We start from the raw sequence: 25,983 nt of genomic DNA, 5'->3' as shown, positions 1-25,983 counted from the left end.
ATGCATAGACCAAGCCTCAGTTTGGAACGTGCCACTTCTGAATCTGGTTACTACAGGAGAGAAGGTGGATAGGGGCCTGTTTAAATTCAATGTATATATTTATCCAAAGTAGAATTTATGCATGAATTGCAGACACACAAAAACTGATTAATTGTTTTAGGTAAGACACCACACACACACACACACACACACTGAAATCTACTCAAAGCTTGAATATTAACTCAGAACAATAATGTGTAAATCTCAGGCCTCAACTAGTTCAAGTCTTTCTAATGTAGACTTCTCAGTCTTGTGCACTAAACCTCACACACCCAAAGGCTATACATGGGTGTGGTAGCTGTTACCTCTGTGTAAACTTCAGGTATGGAGTATAATCGATCACTACAGGTGTCTTGCCATCCATGATTTCCCCTTTCAAGCAGAAACTGCAAAACATGACCAAGATGGGAAAGAATGCATGCAAAAGCAAGTTATCTGTAGGCACCCCAACACACCTGTCCTCGGAACATCCAGAGGAGGATGGAATAATAATTTGGTGTGCTACCTCTGCCTCTAGAATCTCCAGGTGGAAGGTTATGTAGGAGGATTGAAAGAGTGGAGGCTCTACTCACTGGTGGCAGGACCACCAAGCCACCAATCAGCAGATGAAGTGCTACAGTCTCCTTGTACACAACCAAAAGGAAGCCTAAATACATGTAACTGCTTTGCTCAAATTCTTCCATTCTTATCTATGTCTCCCCCTTTATCCTTCTCTGTTTCTGAAGTTCATTTGCCTTGTTTCTCTTTTTTTCTGCCTCCCCTCCCCTCCCCTCCCCTCCCCTCCCCTCCCCTCCCTCCGTTATCCTCCCCACTGTCAAAATGTTGATGGTAAATTTTGATTGTTTGTTTCCCGCCTCCCAGCAGAGCAGAGCAGAGCAGAGCAAGCTGCTCCAGCTAGTCCAGGGACTACAGAAGCAGGCAAGCAGCCAGAGAGCGAGCGAACAGAGCGAGTGATCAGGGGGAGCAAACAGGAATTGGCCAGGGGAGTTGCAGTGGTTGAAGAGACAAAGGAGACAAAGGAGACAGAGGCTAAGAGGTAAGTGGGCTGCAGGAAGCCCAGGGGGCTGCCCTTTATCCTTCTGATTGGCTGTGAGCTCACCAGGTGCTTCTGAGAGCTCCAACTGAATTGGAGGGGTGGGGCCTGAGTACTCCCAGCAGCTGACTGGGCGGGAAGCTTCAGTCTGTTTCCCGCCTCCCAGCTGAGCAGAGCACAGCACAGCACAGCACAGCACAGCAGAGCAGAGCAGAGCAGAGCAAGCTGCTCCAGCTGGTCCAGGGACTACAGAAGCAGGCAAGCTCCCAGAGAGTGAGCGAACAGAGCAAGCAAACAGGGGGAGCAAACAGGAGTTGGCCAGGGGAGTTCGGCAGGGGAGGTCAAGGGGGAGGCCCCTAACATTTTTTTTCATTTTTTTATTTTTTATTTTAACTAACTTTTTTCCATTTATTTGTCTTGTAACACACACTTACACACCAGTGGGACTCTGCTTTTAAACTCTACTGAGTAGAGGAGCAGGCACAGGCTAGTCTAGAACAATCACAAAGCTAGACACAAAAAGGGAAAAGAGGCTATGGAAGGACAAGACTCTCCAGTGGTGGTGACCTGCAAGGAGGAAAAAGTAAGTGGACTGGAGCGGCGACTGTCGACCCTCCGGGGAATAAGAGAACACGAAGAGTTCTTGGACAGAATGGGGGAACTACAGCAGCAAAGGGAAGATCAGAAGCTTGAAGAGCAACAGCAAGATGAGGCAGTGGGAAATGCTGAGGTGAAGAAAAATGGAATAGAGGATACTCCTTGGAAAAGGGTGACAGTTAGGAGAAGAACTAGACGCCACTCTGCACCAGTGGAAGCAGTGGAGCTGTGGAACGGATTCCAGGTAATTGCGGATGAGACTGGAGGACAGCCTGCAGAGGGAGAATTCACAGGGGAACCTGCATGAGAGTGAGCAAGAGGCTAAAGGTCAGTCAAACAGAGGTGATGAAACCCAGGCCTATAAGAAGAAGAGAAGAGTGGTAGTAGTAGGAGACTGCTGCGTGGGATTGAGACCCAAGTATGTCGCGAAGACCCATGGACTCGCCAGGTATGTTGTCTCCCGGGAGGACAGATTAGAGACGTGACTGAAAGGTTGCCTGCACTCATAAAGCCCACTGACAGGTATCCCTTTCTTCTCATCCATGTGGGAACAAATGATACCGCCAAGCGCAGCTACGAAGAGATCACGTCAGACTTTGAAGCTTTGGGAAGGAAACTCAAGAACTTTGGGGCCCAGATAGTTTTCTCATCCATCCTTCCAGTAGTTAGAAGAGGGACAGAAAGGGAACGAAAAATACTCTGGGTGAATGACTGGCTACGAAGGTGGTGCCGACGAGAGAGATTTGGATTCTGGGACCACGGGCTATACTTCCTGGAAGATGGGCTGTTGGCTAGGGACGGGTTGCACCTCACAAAGGATGGGAAGAATGTATTTGGCCACAGCATGAAGAACTTCATCAGGAGGGCTTTAAACTGAATCCTACGGGGAAGGGAGATATAATATTGGGGGTAACAATGGACATAGGCGCATGCACTGCCATGGAGAGAACAGCTCTGATAACGCCCAATAATAGTCTTCAGACACATGTAGGAAGAAAGCCAGACTATGAAGCACATGGTCTTCGATGTCTACATACTAATGCCCAGAGTATGGGAAACAAACAGAACGAACTTGAACTCGTAATACAAGAGGTAAATTATGACCTGATAGGTATAACTGAGACTTGGTGGGATGACTCTCATGACTGGAATACAGCAATTGAAGGATATAACTTGTTCAAAAAGAACAGGAGGAACAGAAAGGGAGGTGGGGTTGCACTGTATGTGAAAAAGACATATCTCTGCACAGAAATACAGGAGGAGGAGCTTGGTAGCCCCATCGAGAGCATCTGGGTTGAAATAAATGGAGCAAAGAATAAAAGGAACCTGGTGGTCGGAGTCTACTACCGGCCACCCAATCAAGGAGAAGACAAGGATGAAACTGTTGAAAAGCAAATAGCCAATGTTTTAAGGAAGCATGATGTAGTAGTAATGGGGGACGTCAATTTCCCCGATATTTGTTGGGAGACAAATTCTGCAAAACATGGCCCCTCCAGGAAATTCCTGACTTGTGTGGCGGATCACTTCCTCCTACAGAAAGTAGAGGAAGGAACTAGAGGATCGGCTATCCTTGACTTGATCCTAACCAACAGAGATGACTTAGTGGATAAAGTAGCAGTTACAGGAACTCTGGGGGAAAGTGACCATGTTGTACTTGAGTTCTTGGTTCTAAGGGAAGCAAAAGCTGATTGTAGTCAAACGCGTACCCTGGATTTTAGGAAAGCTGATTTTCATAAACTCAGAACAATGATCAGTAAGGTCCCATGGCAAGCGATGCTAGCGAGAAAAGGAGTCCAAGATGGGTGGGCTTTTTTAAAAAAGGAAATTCTCAAGGCACAATCACAAGCAATTCCAACAAGTAGAAAAGGTGGAAGTCAACAGAAGAGGCCAATGTGGCTTCACAAAAAGCTTAGGGATGACCTGAAAACAAAAAAGGACACATATAGGAAGTGGAAAGAAGGCCAAGTAACAAAGGAAGAGTACAGGCAGATAGCACAGAATTGCAGGGATGGCGTCAGGAAGGCTAAAGCTGAGAATGAGCTGAGTTTAGCAAGGGATGCTAAAAACAACAAAAAGGCTTTCTTCAGCTACGTGCATAGTAAAAGGCAGAGGAAAGAAATGGTGGTTCAGCTATTAAATAAGGATGGCAAAACGATAACAGATGACCAAGAAAAGGCAGAGGTGCTCAATTCCTACTTTGGCTCAGTCTTCTCCCAAAAGAGGGTCTATGACCCCCCTGGCAAAGTCGAAGTACAGGCTGAAGGGGCAGGATTGCAGCTTGAGATCGATAGGCATATGGTCAAGGAACACCTAATTACTTTGAATGAGTTCAAATCTCCAGGGACAGATGAACTGCATCCTAGAGTAATCAAGGAACTGGCAGAAGAACTCTCAGAACCGCTGTCTATTCTCTTTGAGAAATCATGGAGGACGGGGGAAGTGCCAGATGACTGGAGGAGGGCTAACGTTGTCCCTATCTTCAAAAAGGGTAAAAAGGAGGAACCTGGGAACTACAGACCAGTCAGTCTGACATCAATCCCTGGGAAAATTCTGGAGCAGATGATAAAGGAATCCATCTGGAAGCACCTTGACAACAATGCCGTGATTACTTGAAGCCAACATGGATTTGTCAAAAACAAGTCCTGCCAGACAAATCTGATCTCATTTTTTGATCAAGTAACCTCCCTTGTAGACCGTGGGAATGCTGTAGACATCATATACCTCGACTTCAGCAAAGCTTTCGACAAAGTGCCCCATGATATCCTGATGAGCAAACTAGCTCAAAGTAGGCTAGATGAAACAACGATCCGGTGGATCCACAGTTGGCTACAGAATCGGACTCAAAGAGTGCTTATCAATGGGACCTTCTCAAACTGGGGAGAGGTAACGAGTGGGGTACCGCAGGGCTCAGTCCTGGGCCCAGCGCTCTTCAACATTTTTATGAATGACTTGGAGGAGGAGGTGCATAGAGTCATTGAATCATAGAATAGTAGGGCTGGAAGGGGTCCACAAGCCCATCGAGTCCAACCCCCTGCTCAATGCAGGAATCCAAGTCAGAGCATCCTTGACAAATGGCTGTCCAGCCTCGTCTTAAAGGCCTCCAGTGTGGGAGAGCCCACCACCTCCCCAGGTAATTGGTTCCATTGTCGTATTGCTCTTACAGTCAGGATGTTTTTCCTGATGTTCAGCCGGAATCTGGCTTCCTGTAACTTGAGCCCATTATTCCGTGTCCTGCACGGAATGCTCATCAAATGCAGGGAATGCAGGGAATGCTCATCAAATTTGCAGATGACACAAAATTGGGAGGGATAGCTAATACTTTGGAAGACAGAAACAAAATTCAAAGTGATCTGGATAGACTGGAGTGCTGGGCAGAAAACAACAGAATGACATTTAATAGGGACAAATGCCAAGTTCTGCACCTAGGAAAAAGAAACCAAATGCACAGTTACAAGATGGGGGATACGTGGCTCAACCACACTACAAGCGAGAAGGATCTTGGAATTGTTGTCGATCACAAGCTGAATATGAGCCAACAATGTGATGTGGCTGCAAAAAAGGCAAATGCTATTTTGGGCTGCATTCATAGAAGCATCACTTCCAAATCCCGGGAAGTACTAGTTCTCCTCTACTCAGCACTGGTTAGGCCTCATCTGGAGTACTGTGTCCGGTTCTGGGCACCACACTTTAAGAAGGATGCAGACAAACTGGAGAGGGTTCAGAGGAGGGCAACAAAGATGATCAGGGGACTGGAAACAAAGCCCTATGAAGAGAGACTGAAAGAACTGGGCATGTTTAGCCTTGAGCAGAGAAGACTGAGGGGAGATATGATAGCACTCTTCAAGTACTTGAAAGGTTGTCACAGAGAAGAAGGCCAGGATCTCTTCTTGATCATCCCAGAGTGCAGGACACGGAATAATGGGCTCAAGTGACAGGAAGCCAGATTCCGGCTGAACATCAGGAAAAACGTCCTGACTGTAAGAGCAATACAACAATGGAACCAATTACCTGGGGAGGCGGTGGGCTCTCCCACACTGGAGGCCTTCAAGACGAGGTTGGACAGCCATTTGACAGGGATGCTCTGACTTGGATTCCTGCATTGAGCAGGGGGTTGGACTCGATGGCCTTGTAGGCCCCTTCCAACCCTACTATTCTATGATTGTATGATTCTATGATTGTAAGCTCACTGGGGCAAGGACCTAGTGTTGTTGTTGCTGTCTGCTTATGTTACTCTGTAAAGTATAAATAATAAATCCTAACAACACTACAGAATTCAGTATCCTTTATTGTAGGCAGAGATCAGTTTAGGCTTTTTAATTGTTACCTGCAGCCACTATGACTAAAATCCTTAGGCTTTTCAGCTTCAATATGAAATCGGTAGTTTTCAGAACTTTATGCTGGTCACAAAAATACCTCTGGGACTACATATTGCAAGCCTCTATTTTGAGCAGAGTCTCCATGGTAGTGTTAGATCTCAACACCTTAATCTCGCATATCTCTTGGTTTCTGGTGCTGCTTTTTTGTATACATGAAGGCTGGCTAGGAAAAAAGACTGCTTCTGAACATGTGCAGAATGCCAATTTTCCCTCCACCAGAGGCAAACCCCACTTGGCGTACAGTGTGACACAAGAACCTCAAACACGTAAACAAAGTAAGACAAATATAGCAGCAAGTATATCAACAGTGTTGGGTGTAATTAATAAAAGATTTAATCTTAAATTAGAAAGGGATCCATTGGTAGTCCTATTAACTTTGGGCGGGTGGGTGTTGGGGGGGCAGTATAGAGTCAAAATATGATAAAACAGCCTCTGTGAATACTTGGGAAAGGCTGAGATACTATGAAAAATTTGGGATCACTTAGAAATAATTGAATTTACAACTTCTTTGAGGAATTCTTACAACAAAGTTTTGAAAAGCTGGGATCTGGTAATTCAGTATATAAGATTAAAATCAGGGTTTAAAGAAGCAGTCATGGAATATATGTTATTGTGAAAGGAGAATAGCTGGGAAATTGGATTGTAGTGGGTATGAAGGACAATGTTATGTAGGCTGCAATCCTATACCCATTTTCCTGGGAATAATGCCCGTTGAACTCAATGGGACTTCCTTCTGAGTAGACATGTGCATGTATATGTACACTGTTAGCATATTTAAAATATTTAAAATAATTTCATAAGTAAAATAATTTAAAATATGGGTGGAGTAATCGTATGATCTCTGGGAGATCATATGTCCTGGGGCCATATATGTCATATGTCCTGGGGCCATATACAAAATAAATAGTAATACTGCAGACCCACCCTGCACGGCCATAGGCACAGCTGCGACCTCAGCTGGGGGAAATATGAGCAGGGATTACCCCACACACCCCCACAGCTGCCACAGAAGCTTCCACAGCGGCTCTTCTTCCAAGGTTGCTGTTGTGACCTTGCCACAAAACCACAACGCTCCCCACATGGAGTCTATACTAATGTCCACAGGTGTTTGCTGTGTTAAATAGAACTCAGGTAAGTTAGGGTTAACTCTTTGGTAGCGAGTGGGGGGGGGTGCGTGTGTGTGTGTGTGTGTGTGTGTGTGTGTACACTGAGTTTACAAAAGGCAGGAGCAGCCGGTTAAGCAGTTAAGGGGTCAGATAGAGACAGGGTTTGGAGACAGGGCCTTAGGGTTTGATGAAGCTACATCTAGACAGTATGTCTGTGAGAACAGGAGTTAGAAGGGGTAGAGTAGGTGGGGTAAGACCGAGAACTGAGTGATTAATTATATCATATAAGATCTCTTGTATTAAATGCAGTTTAATGTGTTTGTTTTAAAATTTTAAAAAATCCCATGTCTTGCTCATCTTTCTGCTCTACCAATAGTACACATATTTCCTGTGTACTTCTCCTGGTTGGGTAAAGGGAACTAGTTAGGCATACTGGGTGTCTCTTTTACCCGGTGAACTTACGGGCTGAAGCTTGTGGGACTGTGAGGCAGCTGTCCCAAAGCGGAGGCAGGTGGACTGGAGGGAGGGTTACATCGCAGACCTCAAATAGGGCTGGGGAAGGAGAAGGAGAGACATGGGTCCACTTGATCCATGAAACTCTCTGTTGCCCACCCACCGAGAGTTAAGGAAGCTCAGAGGCCCATCGAGCTTAAATTGCGTTCAAGGCGGAATGGGAGGCGGTGGTTCCACCCTCTCTTGAGAGCAGCGCACTCCATGGGCGGAGGGCTCCGATCTACGAGCCCTCTGCCTAAAGAGCATCGATCCTTTAGGACTGTGTTCTCAATTACGTTCACATTTTGGGTAAAATATAGTGCTTTTTACTGATAGTGATTGATGTATTTGTAGAATATATAGATACAGATATGTGTAATTTATGTGGATGAGTATTTAAAACCCTAAAAGATGATGCTGTTGAAGTGCTGCACTCAATATGCCAACAAATTTGGAACACTCAACGGTGGCCACAAGACTGGAAAAGGTCAGTTTACATTCCAATTCCAAAGAAGGGCAACGCCAAAGAGTGTTCAAACTACTGCACAATTGCGCTCATTTCACATGCCAGCAAGGTGATGCTCAAAATCCTACAAGCTAGGCTTCAGCAGTATGCGAACCGAGAACTACCGGAAGTACAAGCTGGTTTCGAAGAGGCAGAGGAACTAGAGATCAAATCGCCAACATTCGCTGCATCATGGAGAAAGCAAGAGAATTCCAGAAAAGCGTCTATTTCTGCTTCATTGACTACGCTAAAGCCTTTGATTGTGTGGATCACAACAAACTGTGCCAAATTCTGAAAGAGATGGGGGTACCAGACCACCTTACCTGTCTCCTGAGAAACTTGTACGAGGGTCAAGAAGCAACAGTAAGAACCAGACATGGAACAACCGATTGGTTCAAAATTGGGAAAGGAGTACAACAAGGCTGCATATTGTCGCCCTGCTTATTTAACTTATATGCAGAGTACATCATGAGAAACGCCGGGTTGGATGAATCACAGGTCAGAATTAAGATTGCCGGGAGAATTATCAACAACCTCAGATACGCAGATGATACCACCCTAATGGCAGAAAGCGGAGAGGATCTCAAGAGCCTCTTGTTGAGGGTGAAAGAGGAGAGTGCAAAAGCTGGTTTGAAACTCAACATTAAAAAAATGAAGATCATGGCATCTGGCCACATCACTTCCTGGCACATGGAAGGGGAAGAAATGGAAGCAGTGACAGATTTTATTTTCTTGGGCTCCTGATCACGGCAGATGGTGACTGTAGCCATGAAATTAAAAGACGCTTGCTCCTTGGGAGGAAAGCTATGGCAAACCTAGACAGCATAGTAAGAAGCAGAGACATCACCTTGCCGACAAAGGTCCGTCTAATCAAAGCTATGGTTTTCCCAGTAGCAACGTATGGCTGTGAGAGCTGGACTACTCACTGGTGAGAGCCAGTGTGGTGTAGTGGCGAGAGTGTTGGACTGGGAGCCAGGAGATCTGGGTTCTAGTCCCCACTTGGCCATGGAAGCTCACTGGGTGACTTTGGGCCAGTCACAGACTCTCAGCCCAATCTACCTCAGAGGGTTGTTGTTGTGAGAATAAAATGGAGAGGAGGAGGATTATGTATGCTGCCTTGGGTTTCTTAAAGAGGAGAAATGGCAGGATATAAATGAAATAAATAAATAAATAAATAAATAAATAAATAAATAAATAAATGGAAGGCTGAGCACCGAAGAATTGATGCTTTTGAACTGTGGTGCTAGAGAAGACTCTTACGAGTCCCCTGGACTGCAAGGAGGTCAAATCTGTCCATCCTAAAGGAAATCAACCCTGAGTGCTCATTGGAAGGACAGATACTGAAGCTGAAGCTCAAATATTTTGGTCACCTAATGTGAAGAGAAAACTCTCTGGAAAAGACCCTGATGCTGGGAAAGACCGAAGGCAAAAGGAGAAGGGGATGGCAGAGGGTGAGATGGCTAGATAGCATCACTGATGCAATGAATATGGACTTGAGCACACTCCGGGAGACAGCGGAGGACAGGAAGGCCTGGCGTGCTATGGTCCATGGGGTCACGAAGAGTCAGACACAACTGAACGACTGAACAACAACAAATTTATAAATGAATTCAGTGTGATGTCATGCATGGGTTTAATTATTTAAATATCAATAATTTTATTAAGTATTAAATAGTTATAATATATCATGCATAATTATTTAAGTAGTTCTAATGTATTTTTAAAAGTATATCAATGTTTCCTAGTACATTTTTTTTCCAAAAAGATAGAGGGAGGGAGAACTCCTATGGCCACTAGACACTGTCTAGATGGCCACAGGGTATGCTCATTTCCGGGAACCGACCTCAGAGCCCATGCTCCAAAGTCAGTTCCCGAAAAACTGGCCTCCCCCGTCGTCTGCACTGCCTCAAAGGCAGCGCGGAGAAGCCCCATCCTCCATGCTCGCAAGAGAAGTGCAGAGCGACTGAAAAGAGGCATTCTGGGGGGCGTTCCAGGGCGGCGAGAGCAGATCTGTGTGTACGACACATCCAGTGTGTCGTAGGGCAGCTTCCTCTCCCAGTTGCCCCCCCACCCCGCTGCTAGACATCCAAGGCAGGAAAGGCGCAGAGGGAACAATCCCCCCGCCCCCGTGCCTCTCCTGCCTTGCTTTGGATAGGCGGTCGTCTCCGAATTCAGAGGCAGCTGCCTATCTAGTTAGGATTGCGCCCTTAATGTGAGACGTGGCCCTTGCTTAAAGGACAAAGGATTTAGAACATAAGAAGATGTTGAACGTACCTGAAGTCTATGGCACTGAGTCCAATTAGCATCCCTGTGAGGACGGTTGATTCCTCTCTCAGCATGATTGCCCCATCATCATAAAATCTCCTATAGGGGGGAGTGGGGAGAGTCTGTTAACTGAATGGGGGGGGTGCAGGGGAAGACAGGGGAGTTGTTTTCCCTGGGGCTGTGTGGCTTCCATGGCACTTTGTTGCAATGATCAATAATGCTTGGGACTGAATCACCCGCTGACCGGAGCACTTAAATTTTTACACAAGTAGTACACTATGCCCCTATTACCAGACAAATTTGAAAGTCAGGAGATTTGTGCACTGCTCCTTCAAAATGGAAGAATCAAAGTATACATGCAAATGATAAAGTTAATTCTTGGTCATCCAAAAGTCTGAAATTTGGCAAATACGTAGCCCAACAAATGTGGATTGTTAGCATTGTCTCTAGAACAGTCTGAAATGTATAGGTCTCTGTTAACAGTTACATGCACATTGAGGCCAATGGTGAGCAAGCAAAAGCCATATACGGGACGGAGTGTTGAGCTCTGAGAGTTCTGTAGAATCGGGGGTGGGTATATTTCACATACTTCAAATACCATAAATGCCTCTGCCACAATACATGTGTTAGTTTTCAAGGTTCCACAAGACCCTTATATTGTTTTTACTGGTATGTGTGGGTATATGTGGGGGGCGGGGGTCAGGTCGGAGGGAGGTATTGATAAAGCTATAATTTTGTTCAGGGAGAATGAGTTAATGGATTTTGTTTCAAAGTCTGCTTCAAAGTGTAATTGTAGTCCTTAAAAAATCTGCAACAAAACTTGTTTGATCCAAGTCAACAGGGAAAGATTGTGAACACTCAAATTCACTTTGGTACAAGCCCCAGAGGCTCCCACCTGGTGGTTCTGGTGTCCCGCAGTGCTGTGGCAATATACTCAGACATGCGCTTCTCCATCAGTGCCACGCGGATCCATGCTCGGCCCTAAAATAGAAATCTATTAAAACAGGCAGAATTGCAGCCAATTTCACCATTTTTAATGCACTGTGACCAACACAAGCAAATTCAATAACAACACCAACAAAAATATTGGTTTGTGTTGAATCAGGGCTATGCATTGTTCAACATGGATCTGCATTGCAACTTAGGGTGCAATCCTATGGATTCTGCCCTCAATGATCATAAGCCCCTGAACTCAGAGGCTTACAATTATCCAGGGCAGGGCAGGAGGAGCAGCAGAGGCGATCTTTGCCTCTCCAGCCCTGACTTTTTCATTAGAGGGACTTTTTTACACATCTAGCTAGGGCACTTCAGAGGGGGAGAGATGGAGGCTGGGGAGGCCTCAGGATAACTTGTATCTCAGCCTCTCCAGTCTCCTCCCATGCTTGCCCATGGAAACGCCCCCTTCTCCCCTTCTCCAAGGTCAAATTCCTGACCTCCTAGAGCAGCTGGCACGATTCTTTCCACACCAGCTGAGAGGGGGAGGAGAGGGTTTGGTGCTCCAATTCTCCCCTCTGAGGTCAGAGCGCTGTCTCTGACCTTGGATTGGGGAACCCAAAATATCCTATGGCCCCTTCACACTCTTCCTAGGGTCCATAGGATTGCTCCCTTAAAGACTGGCTGGAAAAATCTTAGAAAACCATGATGAATGTCAGGCGAGCACTCCTGTGATACTGATCACTAATTTGAACCAGCGCTGCTTCCTAACAGGCACGGACTTGTGGGGCATCCTTGTCCCTCACCCAGACAGCTCCCTCTCTAAGGCTGCAATCCTAAACTCACTAACCTGGGTGTTGGTCCTGTGGAAATCAACAGGGTGTACATCTGAGTAAATATGAATTGGGCAGTTAGGATTAGGCTGTGTTTCAAAACATTTTACTGGGACTTTTCTTCATCATCATCCAGGATGTATTTGTTCAGACCAAAAGTCATAAATAAAGAACAACAGAGCAAGAGAGCAGACATGACATACTATGAGTTTTGATTTAACATTAGCATCACGGGGACCTCATAAATAAACCCTTCATCATGAAATATTGCACCTCTGGCCTTAATGGTTGACCTTTCATATTCTCTAGATCAGCTTTGGTGCTAAAAGAAACTGTAAAAATGATGTCACAATGGTATATGACTTCTTACAAACTGCCTCAAATATATCAGAATCAAAGAGATAAAAACTGGAAATGTGGGGAACCAAGGGGGTATTTCATTCATTCTTAGTGGAGTGCCCCAGGATAAGGAAGTAATGGAAACAGGTTGTGTATATTACTATACTAATTTGTCTTGTCCCTTAGGATGCTATCGCCCCTTTCTTTTTATTGGTACATCTTTGTTCTAAGGTGGGCATCCGAGAGTTGTATAATGCAGATAAGTGTGTATGTGGGGGGGTGTTCTTTGTAAGGACATAATCATAATTTTTAAAAAATAATTTTCTGCATGATTTCACCATCCCCATGCACTTTCAGCAAGGGTGGATGAGCAGTGCTCAAGGCTGCCCTTCTGACCTTAGCTCTGGAGGTGCTGATGTTTTCCATGTTTTCAATGCTACTGACACAGTTATTGGGGAGTTTGCTGCAGGCCAGGCGGATGTAATCCCAGAAGCCACGTTGCCCATCGGAGCTGAACCAACTGACAGGACCTGAGGAGGAAGCATAGAGGAATGGAGGAAACAGGCTGTGAGTAGTAGAACCGCTTCCTACCAACCATCTATCCTGGCTCCCAATGGCTGGTGCTAGCCAAGCAACCAAGTGAAAAGGATACAATGGAAGGACTTTAAGCCTCGCTTGATCTTCTTTCTCACACACCCTTTAGTGTCAAGTAGAGGGAGGTCAGCCTCCCTAAATCAGGGTGGGCAAGAGGTAGATCTGAACCTACTGGTAGTTCTCTGGATAATTTGGAGGAGATCAGCAAGGATTTCTGACTGTCAATCGTTTAATAATAGTAGCATCAAAATTACTCCCCCCACCGTAATTATACTGCTGAAATTAAGAAAGCTTTGGCCGAACAGGAGTGGGGTTCATAGAATCATAGAATAGTAGGGTTGGAAGGGGCCTACAAGGCCATCGAGTCCAACTCCCTGCTCAATGCAGGAATCCAAGTCAAAGCATCCCCGACAGATGGCTGTCCAGCCTCGTCTTGAATGCCTCCAGCGTGGGAGAGCCCACCACCTCCCTAGGGAATTGGTTCCATTGTCGTATTGCTCTAACAGTCTGGACGTTTTTCCTGATGTTCAGCCGGAATCCAGCTTCCTGTCACTTGAACCCATTATTCCGTGTCCTGCACTCTGGGATGATCGAGAAGAGATCCTGGCCTTCCCCTCTGTGACAACCTTTCAAGTACTTGAACAGCGCTATCCTATCTCCCCTCTGTCTTCTCTCCTCACGGCTAAACATGCCCAGTTCTTTCAGTCTCTCTTCATAGGGCTTTGTTTCCAGTCCCCTGATCATCTTTGTTACCCTCCTCTGAACCCTCTCCAGCTTGTCTGCATCCTTCTTCAAGTGTGGTGCCCAGAACTGGGCACAGTACTCCAGATGAGGCCTAACCAGTGCTGAGTAGAGGGGAACTAATACTACCCAGGATTTGGAAGCGATGCTTCTATGAATGCAGCCCAAAATAGCATTTGCCTTTTTTGCAGCCACATCACATTGTTGGCTCATATTCAGCTTGTGATCGACAACAATTCGAAGATCCTTCTCGCTTGCAGTGTTGTTGAGCCACGTATCCCCCATCTTCTGCATGGAAAGACTGGCAGTTCCATTCAGTTGTGGTACTCAAATCAAGTTTCTGGGCTCAGGATTATTTATTCTAACTCAGGGGTGGGGAACCTGTTTAATTGACCCCCAGAGGGCCTCCTACAGGTCGGATGACATTAGCGGGCATGTTGCCCCATGCTGCCTTTCTCCATGTTGAAAGAGGCTTGGAGAAAGGGGCCTGGCCAGTGCTGGGGGGGGCTTCTCCACCAAGTCCCCAGCTGCGCACGCTGCACCTCATCCCCATGGGGTCTGCAAGGGGCAGGCAAATGGGCTTGGCTGGTGCTGTGAGGAGCCTACCCTCCCAGCACCGGACAAGTCTTCAGCTGTGCCTGCCACTGGCCTCCTTCATGTGGGTCTCTCTTGGGCCCCCGTGTGCAGGGTGCAGCATGCAAGCTGAATCACTCATCACCTAGAGGAGCTGCTCCTCCCGCACCAAGTCCCCAGCTTCACACACGGCCTCCATGCAGTACCCCCTCCCTGCACATCTTGGGCAGTTTTTGCTGAGTCCCATCTATGCTGTAAAGCGGTGGTAATGCTGGAAATTAATGATGATGATGATGATGATAATGATAGTGATAATGACAATAGTAATAATGACAATGATAATAAATAATGCAACATCCTCCAGAGAAGCATCATCCATCAGTGCAAGACCTACCATGGTCCCCCTTGAAGCGATGGCTGAGAATGTGCTCTAGGATGGCAGCAAAGTTCACAAACTCCTCTGATGAGTCATCAATGGGTTCTATGGTATATTTTTCCAGCAGGGTCTTCACAGAGAATCTGCAGTGGAATGCAAACACACACGCACACAACCAGATTTGAGAGTAAAGGGAGGGGGAGGGGGGCAAGCTGGCTTTTAAGAAGGCCCCCCTCTTCTCTTGACCTAGGCCACCAGAAATAGTTCCTCTAATTCTTCACAGAGCATGAGGCAGTCTCCACCTCTGTCCTCCATATTAGAATGAACCTTTGTTAGATGTCATTTGAACCAGAACTTAGCAGCAGAACGTTGCGTCTCAGCCCTAGAACATGTGAGTGGCCTCCAAGCATACACAGAGTGCCTTCACTTTCGCATGTAATGCACACAGCTTGCCCTTCCCAAGCATCTGCGATTGAGGTGGGCCCTTTGGTCACAAGGTATGGCTTTTCATGCTGCTTCTCTCTCTTAGTTCACTACTGATAGGGCCAACTATGACAGCCTCATATCCATTTGCATAGCACCATGTCGGTGCTTCCCAAACTCTCTGACTCCAGAGAGCCTTTTCCAGCGTGACTGGTCAGCTATGGTATATTAGTGCATCTGCCCTAGAAATCCAGCTTACTACAAAGGAATGTGGGACAGGCTGAAATGATGCAGAGTGGTGGCCAAGACTCTTCGGACCTCATCACTGGAAGTCCACCCAAGACAGTGCTGCATTTTTTCCATTTGGGGATAACATGGGATAGGCAGGGGGAAATGGTGGGAAAATCACTGGAGCATTACAACGTCATCTAATGGACCCACAAACCTCCATGAATGGCCAATCATGAATGTGCAATAAACTGCAGGTGTAGGGATGCCCGGTATTTTTTCAGCCCGCGCAACAGGAGCGCCATGACTTCCTCATGTATTTCTCCCATAGTGCGAAGAAACCAGTGTGTGTGCACGGCCATGGGTGGTGGTTTGGTTTTTTAGGGGTGCGGTCATGATGGCAGTGATGCTGGAGTGGTGGGTGTGCCATTTTACTGACCCACCAGCCTGCCGCCATGCCAGCTTGCCACCATGCCATAACTAAATGCAATGCACAAATGTTCACTCCCGACTTCGGCTGCTTACTCCACAACACGGAATGGCCGACATGCCAGCAGTTTGCCGGGAAGCTGGTGCCTGCGGGGCGGGGTTCAGGCAGTTTGGTGGAGGTTGCTGTCCACCCACATTGCGTGTCAATCACAACCAAACCACCAGTAATCTGTGAGGAGAAGGAAAGGGGCAGGAACCAGGGAGGAAATTTTGTGATGCCCCCAGTGGAAGCTTTTCACAGAAAAGCAGCCACCCCCTGGAAAGGTAAGGAACAGAATATAACAAGATAGAAACAACTGTGTAAAGGCGCCCGATCTAATCCCTCAATGAAACCGGATGGAGAAAGCCGCGGTATTGACGTGGATTTCTGCCCCCGTGTGATGAACCCCGCAGTGTCTTCCAGAGAAGTCTGCTTGCTGCGCTACGGTTCTTATTGAGGGAGGGACATGCTTTGCATGCATGAGGTCCCGGGGCTCAATCACTGGCATTGAACAGTTAAAATGTTAGGTGCTTCCGGGTGGATGGCTTCAGGCACTACCAGTCGAAAGTCATTGTGCAGCTATACCTTCCCCTCCTTAACAGTTCTTTGTGGAAAGAGAAAAGATGGAGGAAATGGTGGGGGAAATGTGGGAGGCTTACAAGGGGAAGATGACATTTTCTGGAACTCACCCCCACCCCACCCACACACACTCCTTGAATGAGGCAGGGTGATCTCATCTGGAAGCAGCCTTAGGAAATAACGAGCTAGACAACAGCTTTCCCTGGGGCCCTGGAGAGCTGTTCCTGGTCCAAGCAGACACTAGACTGCCCAATGGTCTGATTCTGTATAAACCAGCTTCCTGTGTCCAGACCATCATTGCTTTATGAACTTTCAAGGAAACCTAGGAAAGCATTTTGAAAATCTTTGCACTATGTAAATGGATAAATGGCACTCCTGCTTTTCTTCACATCCCAAAAGATTCGAATGAGATCTCCTTAACCAGGTGGCTAATGGTGGCTGCCTGCCCTATACTTATATCCACACCTGCTGATGCCTCTTCACTACCATCACCACCACCACCACCATCTAGGCCCATTCTGCAAAATGGAGACAATCTGGGAAACCAAATGCTCTAACCAAGAGCTCTCTGTAACTATCTCCTTTTGTTCCTGCTGTTTGTGTGTCTGTCTGGTTCAATGCTTTTTATTCCAACAGGCAGTTTGGAATCCATCGTCGCCTTGATGCTCACATCAACAGCTGGCCAAGAGCTGATCAGCACAAGGCGAATGAATAAAAGTGAATGGGGAAGGTGAGGAGGCATTTAGATGACTTCACTGATAGCCACGCCTGTTAGCTGAGAGTGTTTCACCCTGAAAGGCAGCCTTGTTTTTTTTTTTAATAAATAAACGTCAGTGGAAATTTGAATCTCACAGATAATGTTAAGAAGAGATTTGGGATGCTTCCAGGTGAGGTTTTGTAATGTGCCATCGCCTTGCCTCCTTCACATAGTTTTATGGAGGGTGGGGGAATGTCCAGATGACATCATCATCCAGCCCCAGGCACTACCTGAAGTGTGGATGTTCAATTGCAATTCTGCTTGTAGCTTATAGTGGAAAAGCAATGATTTGTAGCACTAGGAGCCCTCAGCTTGGAAGCTTCCTCCTTACTTGCTGTTGACCATGGACCAACAGGATGCCTGGAGGGGACAGTACCCTAAAAGGTAGCCTAAAAACATTTTAAATAAAATAAAGGCTCAGATTGAAGACTTGGCAGGCTCATTCAGCGCATCTTACCCTTTCACTCCACATGCACATGGCAAAAGTGTTTTTGTGTGCGGCAATGTGATCAATGGATCAATGTGAGTCATGCATACGGCAGTGCATATTCTGTTATTGCCAATGGAAAAAATGGTATTGGATGCCAAATTCAATAATTTCAGAAATAAAAATGTTTTTTCTTAGCTATGTTGCTTAATTAAAAAAAAAAAAAAGTCCAGTCCAGATCTGTGTGTATATGTGTATGAGAGAGAGAGAGAGAGAGAGACGGACTTGTTGCTTCAGGCTGCAGGCGCAAAAAATGTGCAGGACCCAAATGTGGAATGGAAACAAAAGAGATCCACTACAACAGCCCTATTTTTAAAATAATCAGGCATCGTTCCCATTGTATTAGAGCAGGAATGAGGAACCTCTGGTCAACGGCCCTAATCCAGCCCATGGAGTCTTCACATCCAGCAGCAGACGCTCCAGGGCCAAGCCCTCCCCACTGGGGGATACCCCCCAGAGGAATCCTGACTCCTCTCCAATCTCAGGTGGAAGGATGCCCACTAACAATGGGGTGTGGGTGGCACAGGACGTGGCCAGCATTGGGAGGCCCAGCCGCTCTTCCCAGTCGTGGCCAAGTCCTTTCGCACACTGTGTGAAGTGGGTCCTCAGTCAGTGCTGGCAGGAGCAGCCGCTGTTCCCAGCATCAGATGAAACCTTCTGTGCTGCACACAGTGCATGCCCTGGGAAGCTGGGGGCACTGCTGGGGGGGGCATATTCCTCAACCCCTCCTGTATCTCATTCCAAACTCCAGACAAGGAGTCCCAGGAGAACATTTTACCATTACCTCCCATTGATGAAACATCAACCCATCAACCTGGACTATTAACCAGCAACCTGCCCATGACAATTTATACAGAACAATTGGGGTGGGGGGCTGAGTTGCCCCCACCAGGCCCTCCATGGGCTGGACGATCCCAGTGGGTGGCACTCTCCTGCCGATTTTGTTTTTCTTTGTGCTAAGTGAAGCACAGAGCTCTCAGAAAAAGGGGCTTGGCTAGCACCAGGAGGCGCAGCCCCGATGCTCACTCTTGGCAGCCCGCTCCTCAAACTTTACTTACACGGCTGTTGATGTCACATACTGCTGTAATTCCATTCAAGTATGAAAATTTAATTTTAAAAGTATCATTTTGTCTTTGTTTTTTTAAATAACGTCTGCAGTACTAATCCTCAAACAGAATGCTGGGACACACTCACGCACCATGAGAAAATTGGTAGTGGGTTGAGGGAAACATATTAAATAGTTAATGGCTCCTGCGAGTCCGTCGAAGAGGGTTCTTGCTGCGCTTCTGCATGATCCACTGTTCTGGCCACAGTTCCTCCCGCTCAGTTCCTGATGGGCATGGGTGACGCGGCCACACCCATGCATCAGTGTGATTGGACTGATCTTACCAGAAATCTCCCCCCTCTGCACGTCCCTGCGCTGGGCTGGCCTTCCTCCAACCAGGAAGCATTCCCTGATGGGTGACATGCATAATCGTGACGGGTGGCACCCTCTGAGGTTCCTATTCATACACGGTCTACAATTAAACTTTCCAGGAATGTAATATGAAGTATGTGATGCCTACACATTTTGATTTAAAAAAAGGTGTTCCTCAGCTGTCAGATTCCTGAGAACCGCTGATCTATCCAATGTTCTGTGATAAGAACAAGATTAGGCTGGCTTTGATTGTTTCTGTTGTTGTGTTTAAATTATTATATTTTGTTCATAATATTGTATTTTATTCTTTACTTCTGTTAGCTGTTCATATGCTGATGGGTGGCCATGAAAATTCATTAATAACAACATCCTAAAATCTGAGCATTTCCTAGAATGGATAGCTTGAAGTTCACCAGGTGTTCTTGCTGTTAGCTGAGTGGAGGGGGGGGGGGCTGATCAGAACTATTTCTGGAGAAACAGACAGTAAACAAAATTAGGCTGAAATCAGGAAAAACCTGAACAACAGTGACCCTTGAGTCAATGAGTAATGGATGCATTGGCATGTATGGATTCACACAGGAGATAGCTCAAGACTATCCTGAGCCAGAAAACCGAAATAGCACCGTCCCGTCCCCCCACCACTGTGGCAAAAATATAAGAATAAGCTAAACAATTGACCATTTGCTTCCCCTTTAAAATCTGTCACGTGAAGTTGGCCACCTTGTTCTGCCGAATGGTAGAGCTGGCCTGGGTCCAGAGACTAATCTCACCTGACAATCCTAGAAGGTCTGGAAAGCTATAGATTTTCCTTGGTGCAGCATCTCCTGGTTTTCCTTGGATGCTGAATGGCTCCCAGCCTGACCTTCTGGCTGGCCAACAACCCTATATAAATTTCCTGGCTCAGGCCAGTTGCAGTTATCAGGTTCCACCCCGATATCTCTGTTTTGGTGATGAAGATGATGATGATGGTTTTGTTTTCAAAGGATCAGGTAGCAGGCGATATGAAAGAACTCTGCCTGAGATGCTAGCAGTCAGAATAGACAATACTGATCTGGGCAGTGTAAGGCTGCTTCCTGTGTGCTGCTGGCAAACTATGGCATGCTCTTTTTGGCTGCCCAGACCCACGCAAAACTTCCCTTTCTAATGTCCTCCTGTGTATCCCAGTCTGTGCCTTGCATAGATCCTGGTCATCTTAACCCTATGTTTGCATTTGCCCATACATCTCTGTCTCCCTATCCATGTTGTGCCCCCAATTCCTGGAAAAAAACATTCCAGAAAGTTCCACAAAAGCATGAATGTTTAAAGGCAATTGAATATATTATTATTCCAGAATTACCGGGTGGCATCAGACCAGCATTGCCACCTAACCCAGCACTCTGTCTTCAGACAGCTGACTTGTTAGAAGCCCTGGGAAAACTGACAAGGGCGGCATGATGTGGTGATATCCATCCACTGCTGTGAGTTGTACGCATCTTCTCAGCCAGGGTGTATTCCATCTCTGAACATATCAGGCACAGTCCAGCAATCACTTAGTCATTATGAGATCCCACTGAAAGCGTTGGAATGGGACTTGGCCATCGCTAACTTTATTATGGGTGCAATCCTATGCATGCTTAGACAGAAGACAGTTCTACAACTCCCAGCATTCCCCAGCCAGCAGTTGTAGGACTTTCTTCTGTGTAAACTTGCATAGGATTGTGCTCTTATTCATTTATTTCAATTATTTATGTCCCGCCTTTCTTGTAAGGTGGCTTACAAGTTACATAAAGATACGTTAATGGGAACACCGGACGCTGGCTTATACCCAGTCAGGCCATTTGTCCATCTAACCCAGTATTGTTGACATGGGCTGGCGGCACGGGCTCTCTGGGGTTTCAGGCAGGAGTTTTCTCTGCCCTACCTGGAGATGCCAAAGACCTGAGACCTTCTGTATGCAAAGCAGGGGCTCTGCCACTGAGCCATGACCCCCCCCCCTAAAATCACAACGAACAATACGTAACTATAACAACCCCCCAGGGAAGTTGGTGGTCATGGCCCTGTGTGGGGAGGGCCGGCCAGGGCAGGCCAGGCCAGGGCAGGCCTTTTGTTGCATTGTGCCCAGAGACTGGATGTCCAGCAGCTGCTGGTGAACATATCCTGCGTGTATTTATCGTCTCTTTAAGAAAACAACTTATTTTGTATTTTTCCAGTGAATTATGAGAACAATGGACTATAATATCTAATGCAATGACAAGCATTAGTGCTGTGAGATCCACTTATTATGTTGAATTAACAGTTTGGACATCCCCTTTCAAAATGTCAGACTGCAGCTTGGTGGAAAACTGCTCTGAGCTGATTCACCAGGATACAGGATGCAATGTAAATGGAGAAAGATACATATCAGCATGAATTCAGGGTTTGCAGAGGCTGCTCTTCTGAAAGCTAATGTAGACATTGGTGTCCTTCACAGCCTCTTAACAACCAGCTGTCAAGTCTCACTGAGAGAGTGTGAATGCAGTCTAACGCAGGCCTGCCCAGAAGTAAGTTCCACCAGGCAGGGTGGGACATCGGAAGGCCTTGTGCAGCAAGAGGCGGGCCACCGCTCTGCCTCTCGCTTGGTGCCTTTTGTTGGGAAAAGGCTGTTGCCACGACAGCTGCCTCCTCGTGTCTTCCACCCTCCTCCTCCTCCTCCTCACCCGCCCTCCTTGTGCCGCTCATGAGATGCTCTGTCGTGACGTCACTTCCCAGGCCTCACATCTCCCCAGCCCAGGTGCCTGCATTCGCCTTTGTGCACTGTTTCACCGTGGAGCGCTGTCTTTTCCCGGAGAACTGGGCTGTGGGTGGGGTGGGGAAGAAGTTTGACTGAAAGGGCTCCTGCAGCATGACCTTCTCTTTCCTGCTTCCTTCCTCTCGATGGCATTTGTGTTGTAATCTCCCCTCACCCCGATGGAAAACAGTTCACAATGACAACTGACAGCAAACCCCAGCCTTCCTCCTCTCACCCAGAATCTTCCGCCTTCATTCAGTCATCTGGGCTGCATTTCCAACCACCAGGCTGCTGCTGCCTCAGCTAGCCGGTCAGCTCTTGGATGCAAACACTCTGGTGTTTTCCAAAGAGAAATAGCTAGCAACTGAGCCGGGTGTACACAATGAATTTTTCCCTTAGGCCACTGGTGGTGAGGGAGAACTTCTTAAGTTCCCAGATTCCCAAATATTGCCATAAAGGATGCATTTCTGAGAAACAGAGCTGTATCAGACACAGAATAAGCAATTTACTCCAGACCTCCCTTTACCGGAAAAACAGCAGGGCCTCTTGTGTCAGTCCCCAATTACCTCCGGCCTGTATCCCTCCCTCCCTCCCCTTCTCTTTCCTCCAGGTTTTACGCTTGCACTCTCTTTTTAACCTCTGGCACTCCCTTGGATCTCATACATTCCCGCCTTCGTGATTTCTTTCCTCGCTATCTCAATGTACTCTGTTCCCCCATTTTAGTTTCTAACCGTTCTCCCATCCCACCCAGTATTCATGCTCTGTCATCGTATCATCCCGTGTGGTTACGTTAGGACGGCGGCGTGCACATCTCAGCAATAGCCGGACATGTTCACGGTTCTCCGGCACATGCCATACCAAGATCGGTTGCGAAGAGCCACCCGACGGAGCCGTCTCGTCCCGATCTCCCTGTCTTCTCCATCTTCGGGCATGGGCGGGCGCGCGCGCACACACACGCGCGCGATGGTCCTCAGCCCCCCCCCCGCTCCAGCCGGCCCCTCCGGCAGCAGGAGTCGCCCTCACCTGCAGACGGTGATCAGGTTCTTCCTCTCCACCGCGACGTTCCTGGACGAGGCTTTCTTGGAGGACAGTCCCAGCGCCATGGCTGAGCCGAGACAGCTCGGTTCCATCCAGGGGAGAGACGATCTCGGCCGACCGGGGGGTGCCGCCCCGCCCCGCCCTCCGGCCCTCCCCCGGAACGCGAGGCGCCGGGCTCGCCTCCCCCAAGATCGGCGGCCCTGAGCGCCCCCCGCCCCCTGCCCAGAACCAGCTCCAGCCCCTTTGGAGGGCCGGAAGAAGCCGCGGCGCGCGGCGCTCTCCGCGGTGCTGACGGGGCCGCGGGCGCGGCGCCGGCCCCTTCGCCGGTGACGCGGGGCCCGGCTGGGAGGAGCGGGGGCGGGGGGGCGCGGGGCGCGCCGGGCGCGGGCGGCGGCGTCTCGGACGGGGCTCCGCGCCCCGCCGCCGCTGCTGGCGTCCGGCCGCGCGGCCCCGGCCGTGCGCCCCGCCGCGGGGCCGCTTCCGCGCCGCCTGGCCCGGCTCACCGCCCCCGTCCGCAGCCGTGGGGCCGGGCCCGGGGACGCCTGGCGGCGGGGCGAAGGGGCGCCACCCGGGGCGCGCGCCGCGCCGAGCTGCCCTGCGGCGACGCGCTCCCGAAGCCCCGGGACGCCGGGCGCGCGCGCGAGACGAGCTTCCCGCGGCGCGCGCGCCCGGCGGGGCTCGGCTCGGCTCGGCTCGGCCCGGCCCGGCCCGCCCGCCTGCCTCCCGAGCGCATGTCCGAGGCGGCCACCCGCCCTGCCTCGCGGGCCCGCCGCTGGCCGCGGCTGAGGATGCGGCGCGTCAGCATGGGGCGGGGAGCCCCGTCGCGAGGCCACTGGTCGAGCGTGGGCCGGGCCGGGCCGGGCCGCGGGCTGCAGCGCAGGCCTCTGCGCCGCCCTTGCCTGGGCCGGGCAGCGTCGCAGCCGCCTAGCTGCCCCACGCGGCGCTTGGGCGGCCCCAGGGAGGCCGGGTCCCTCGGCGGCTACCAGCCACGATGGCTGTGTTGCCTTCGGGACCGGAAGCCGCGGGTCTCTGCGCGCCAGTCGCCGGGAAACACGGGGGACGGCCGCTGTTGCGTCCGCGCCCCACTTGCGGGCGCCCCAGAGACGGCTGGTCGGCCGCACCGTGAGCCGGATGTTGGCCTAGCGAGGCCTTTGGTCCCACATTTTCAAGCAGGGTAACGGAGGGCGGAAGGCTGGTACCACGCCCCGTGGAGCATCCAAAATTGAGATTTAAGGATAGGACTCCCAGTTTCTAAGGCGGCAATCCTGTGCCCGCTTACCTGGGAGTAAACCCCATTAAACGCAGTGGGACTTACTTCTGAGCAGACATCATAAAACCGCACCGCAAATCTGCCTTAATTTATCTTGCAAGCCATCCAGTGGCTCCTCAAAAGCTTAGAATGGCCCAGTTCGGATGACACGGTAAACCACGCTGGGAATAAGCCACAGTGGGTTACTCGCTAACCCATGATACCCCCCCACAGGCAATCAGGGGTTGTGCAGCTTGCCATGGCTTGTTTCCTCCGTAGTCCTCCCACCCCATCTCTGCATGTATCCCAGCGTCTTTTGCGGCACAGCCCCTCTCATATCCTCATCCCTACAAAGGGAAACTTTTTTCCCAGCTCCCTCCCCACTCTGACCATTACCCCTTTTCTGCACAATGTTTCCATTTGCAACTCCCCCCCCCCAGTGCTTTGAAAGTACACAAATGGGTTCATAATCCCCCCCGCAGTGCTTCTGAATTGTGCAAAGGGCTTCGTATTTTTTTAATTATTTCTTCCCCAGTCCTTCACAAGTGCACAGATTCTCCTGTCCACCATGTATAATCAGCAGTAGCACAGTCACCTTTTCAATTTCTTTGTATATTACCTGCTCCAGTTTGGTGCTTTCCTTGACAGTTTGGTGCTTCAAGGGAAGCACCAAATTGGAGCAGGTAGTTTACAAGGAAATTGACAAGGTGACTGTACAGCTGCAGACTGTACATAGTGGACAGGTGAATCTGCACACCTGCACACTTGCGAAGGACTGGGGGGGATAGGAACCTATCTGCACACTTCAGGAGCACCCCAAAAAATATATTTTTAAAAGGTTGTGAACAAGTTACAGGCATTCCAAAGTGCCATTTCAGTGTCAGTGGAGGGGCGGACATGACAGATGAGGGAGGAGGAAGCCTGCAATCACCGGTGAGACTGCAAGGCACAGCACAGGTGTTTTTTTTTTGTCACTCTTGCCAAGTGCCTCTGCAGCTGCTTGAGACAATCCACACTGCCAGGTTCACAAGTCACAACAAGCCACCCTCAACAACCTGACAACAAGCCATGGGTTCTCAGGATGGCTTGTGTGTGGTTAACAAGCCACACCTCACCACTGTGGCTTATGTCGGGTTGTGAGCCTTGTTTGTGTCAACATGGCTTATGTGAAGCATGAACCCAGCCTATGACCTGATTCATATGATCACTGCAGCCCACGATGGCTTATTAGCCATGGTGGGTTGCAGCACCTGCAAGTGCGAAGTTGGCAATCCAAACCCCTGCCACCACAGAGTCTCATTATGTGCGAACCTGGCAAGAGTTGGTTGTTGGGATGGTTGACAAGTCACCCCAACAACCCATCTTCACCAGGTTCACATGTAACCAGAAACTACAGCGCCCCCTCCCATGCCCAAATATTCAAAATGTTGGCCACTGCTGCAGTGAGAAGCCCTGCAGGGAAATTCACCCACAGTGGCTTCTCATTAAGTCTGAACCAGGTCACTGTGTCACCTATAACCCCACAGAGAGATGTTACAGCTGAGCTGAGCTGCCTGGCTACTAGGCGCAACTGACAAATGCGTCTCCGTGTGTTTACAGTTGCTCTGAAGCAGAAGCAGGACAGATTCTGAAAAATAAGCGGCAATTTTTCTTCCTTTACACCAAATTCATTCAGCCTGCAGATTTTTGCTTATATTTTTTAAAACACAACATATACAAACCAGTAGTAGCGATCTCTATCTAGCTAAGTGCCTATAGAGCGTTGCTGGGTTAGTATCACAACTAAAA

The 25,983-nt window shown here is 48.6% G+C and overlaps 1 protein-coding gene across 2 annotated transcripts in view; it reads right to left on the bottom strand.

Moving 5' to 3' along the window:
• Positions 1-23,955, bottom strand: part of RUNDC3A (RUN domain containing 3A) — a 39,872-nt gene extending 15,917 nt beyond the window's left edge. For both annotated transcript variants that reach the window (XM_084804472.1, XM_084804473.1), the window contains exons 1-6: positions 22,932-23,955; positions 14,821-14,945; positions 12,915-13,048; positions 11,309-11,394; positions 10,423-10,512; positions 345-425 (exon numbers count right to left, since the gene is read on the bottom strand). In XM_084804472.1, coding sequence (XP_084660598.1) covers positions 345-425; positions 10,423-10,512; positions 11,309-11,394; positions 12,915-13,048; positions 14,821-14,945; positions 22,932-23,038 — 623 coding nt within the window. In that variant the 5' untranslated portion in view covers positions 23,039-23,955. The remainder of the gene's footprint in view (positions 1-344; positions 426-10,422; positions 10,513-11,308; positions 11,395-12,914; positions 13,049-14,820; positions 14,946-22,931) is intronic.
• Positions 23,956-25,983: the final 2,028 nt, after the last annotated feature.

The sequence above is a fragment of the Heloderma suspectum genome, chromosome 6, assembly GCF_057233095.1.
Source record: "Heloderma suspectum isolate Gila_16-S chromosome 6, 16-S_ref, whole genome shotgun sequence".
NCBI classification, from domain to species: Eukaryota; Metazoa; Chordata; class Lepidosauria; order Squamata; family Helodermatidae; genus Heloderma; species Heloderma suspectum.
Note: the sequence above shows the minus strand (reverse complement) of the source record. Positions and strands in the feature narration are given on the sequence as shown.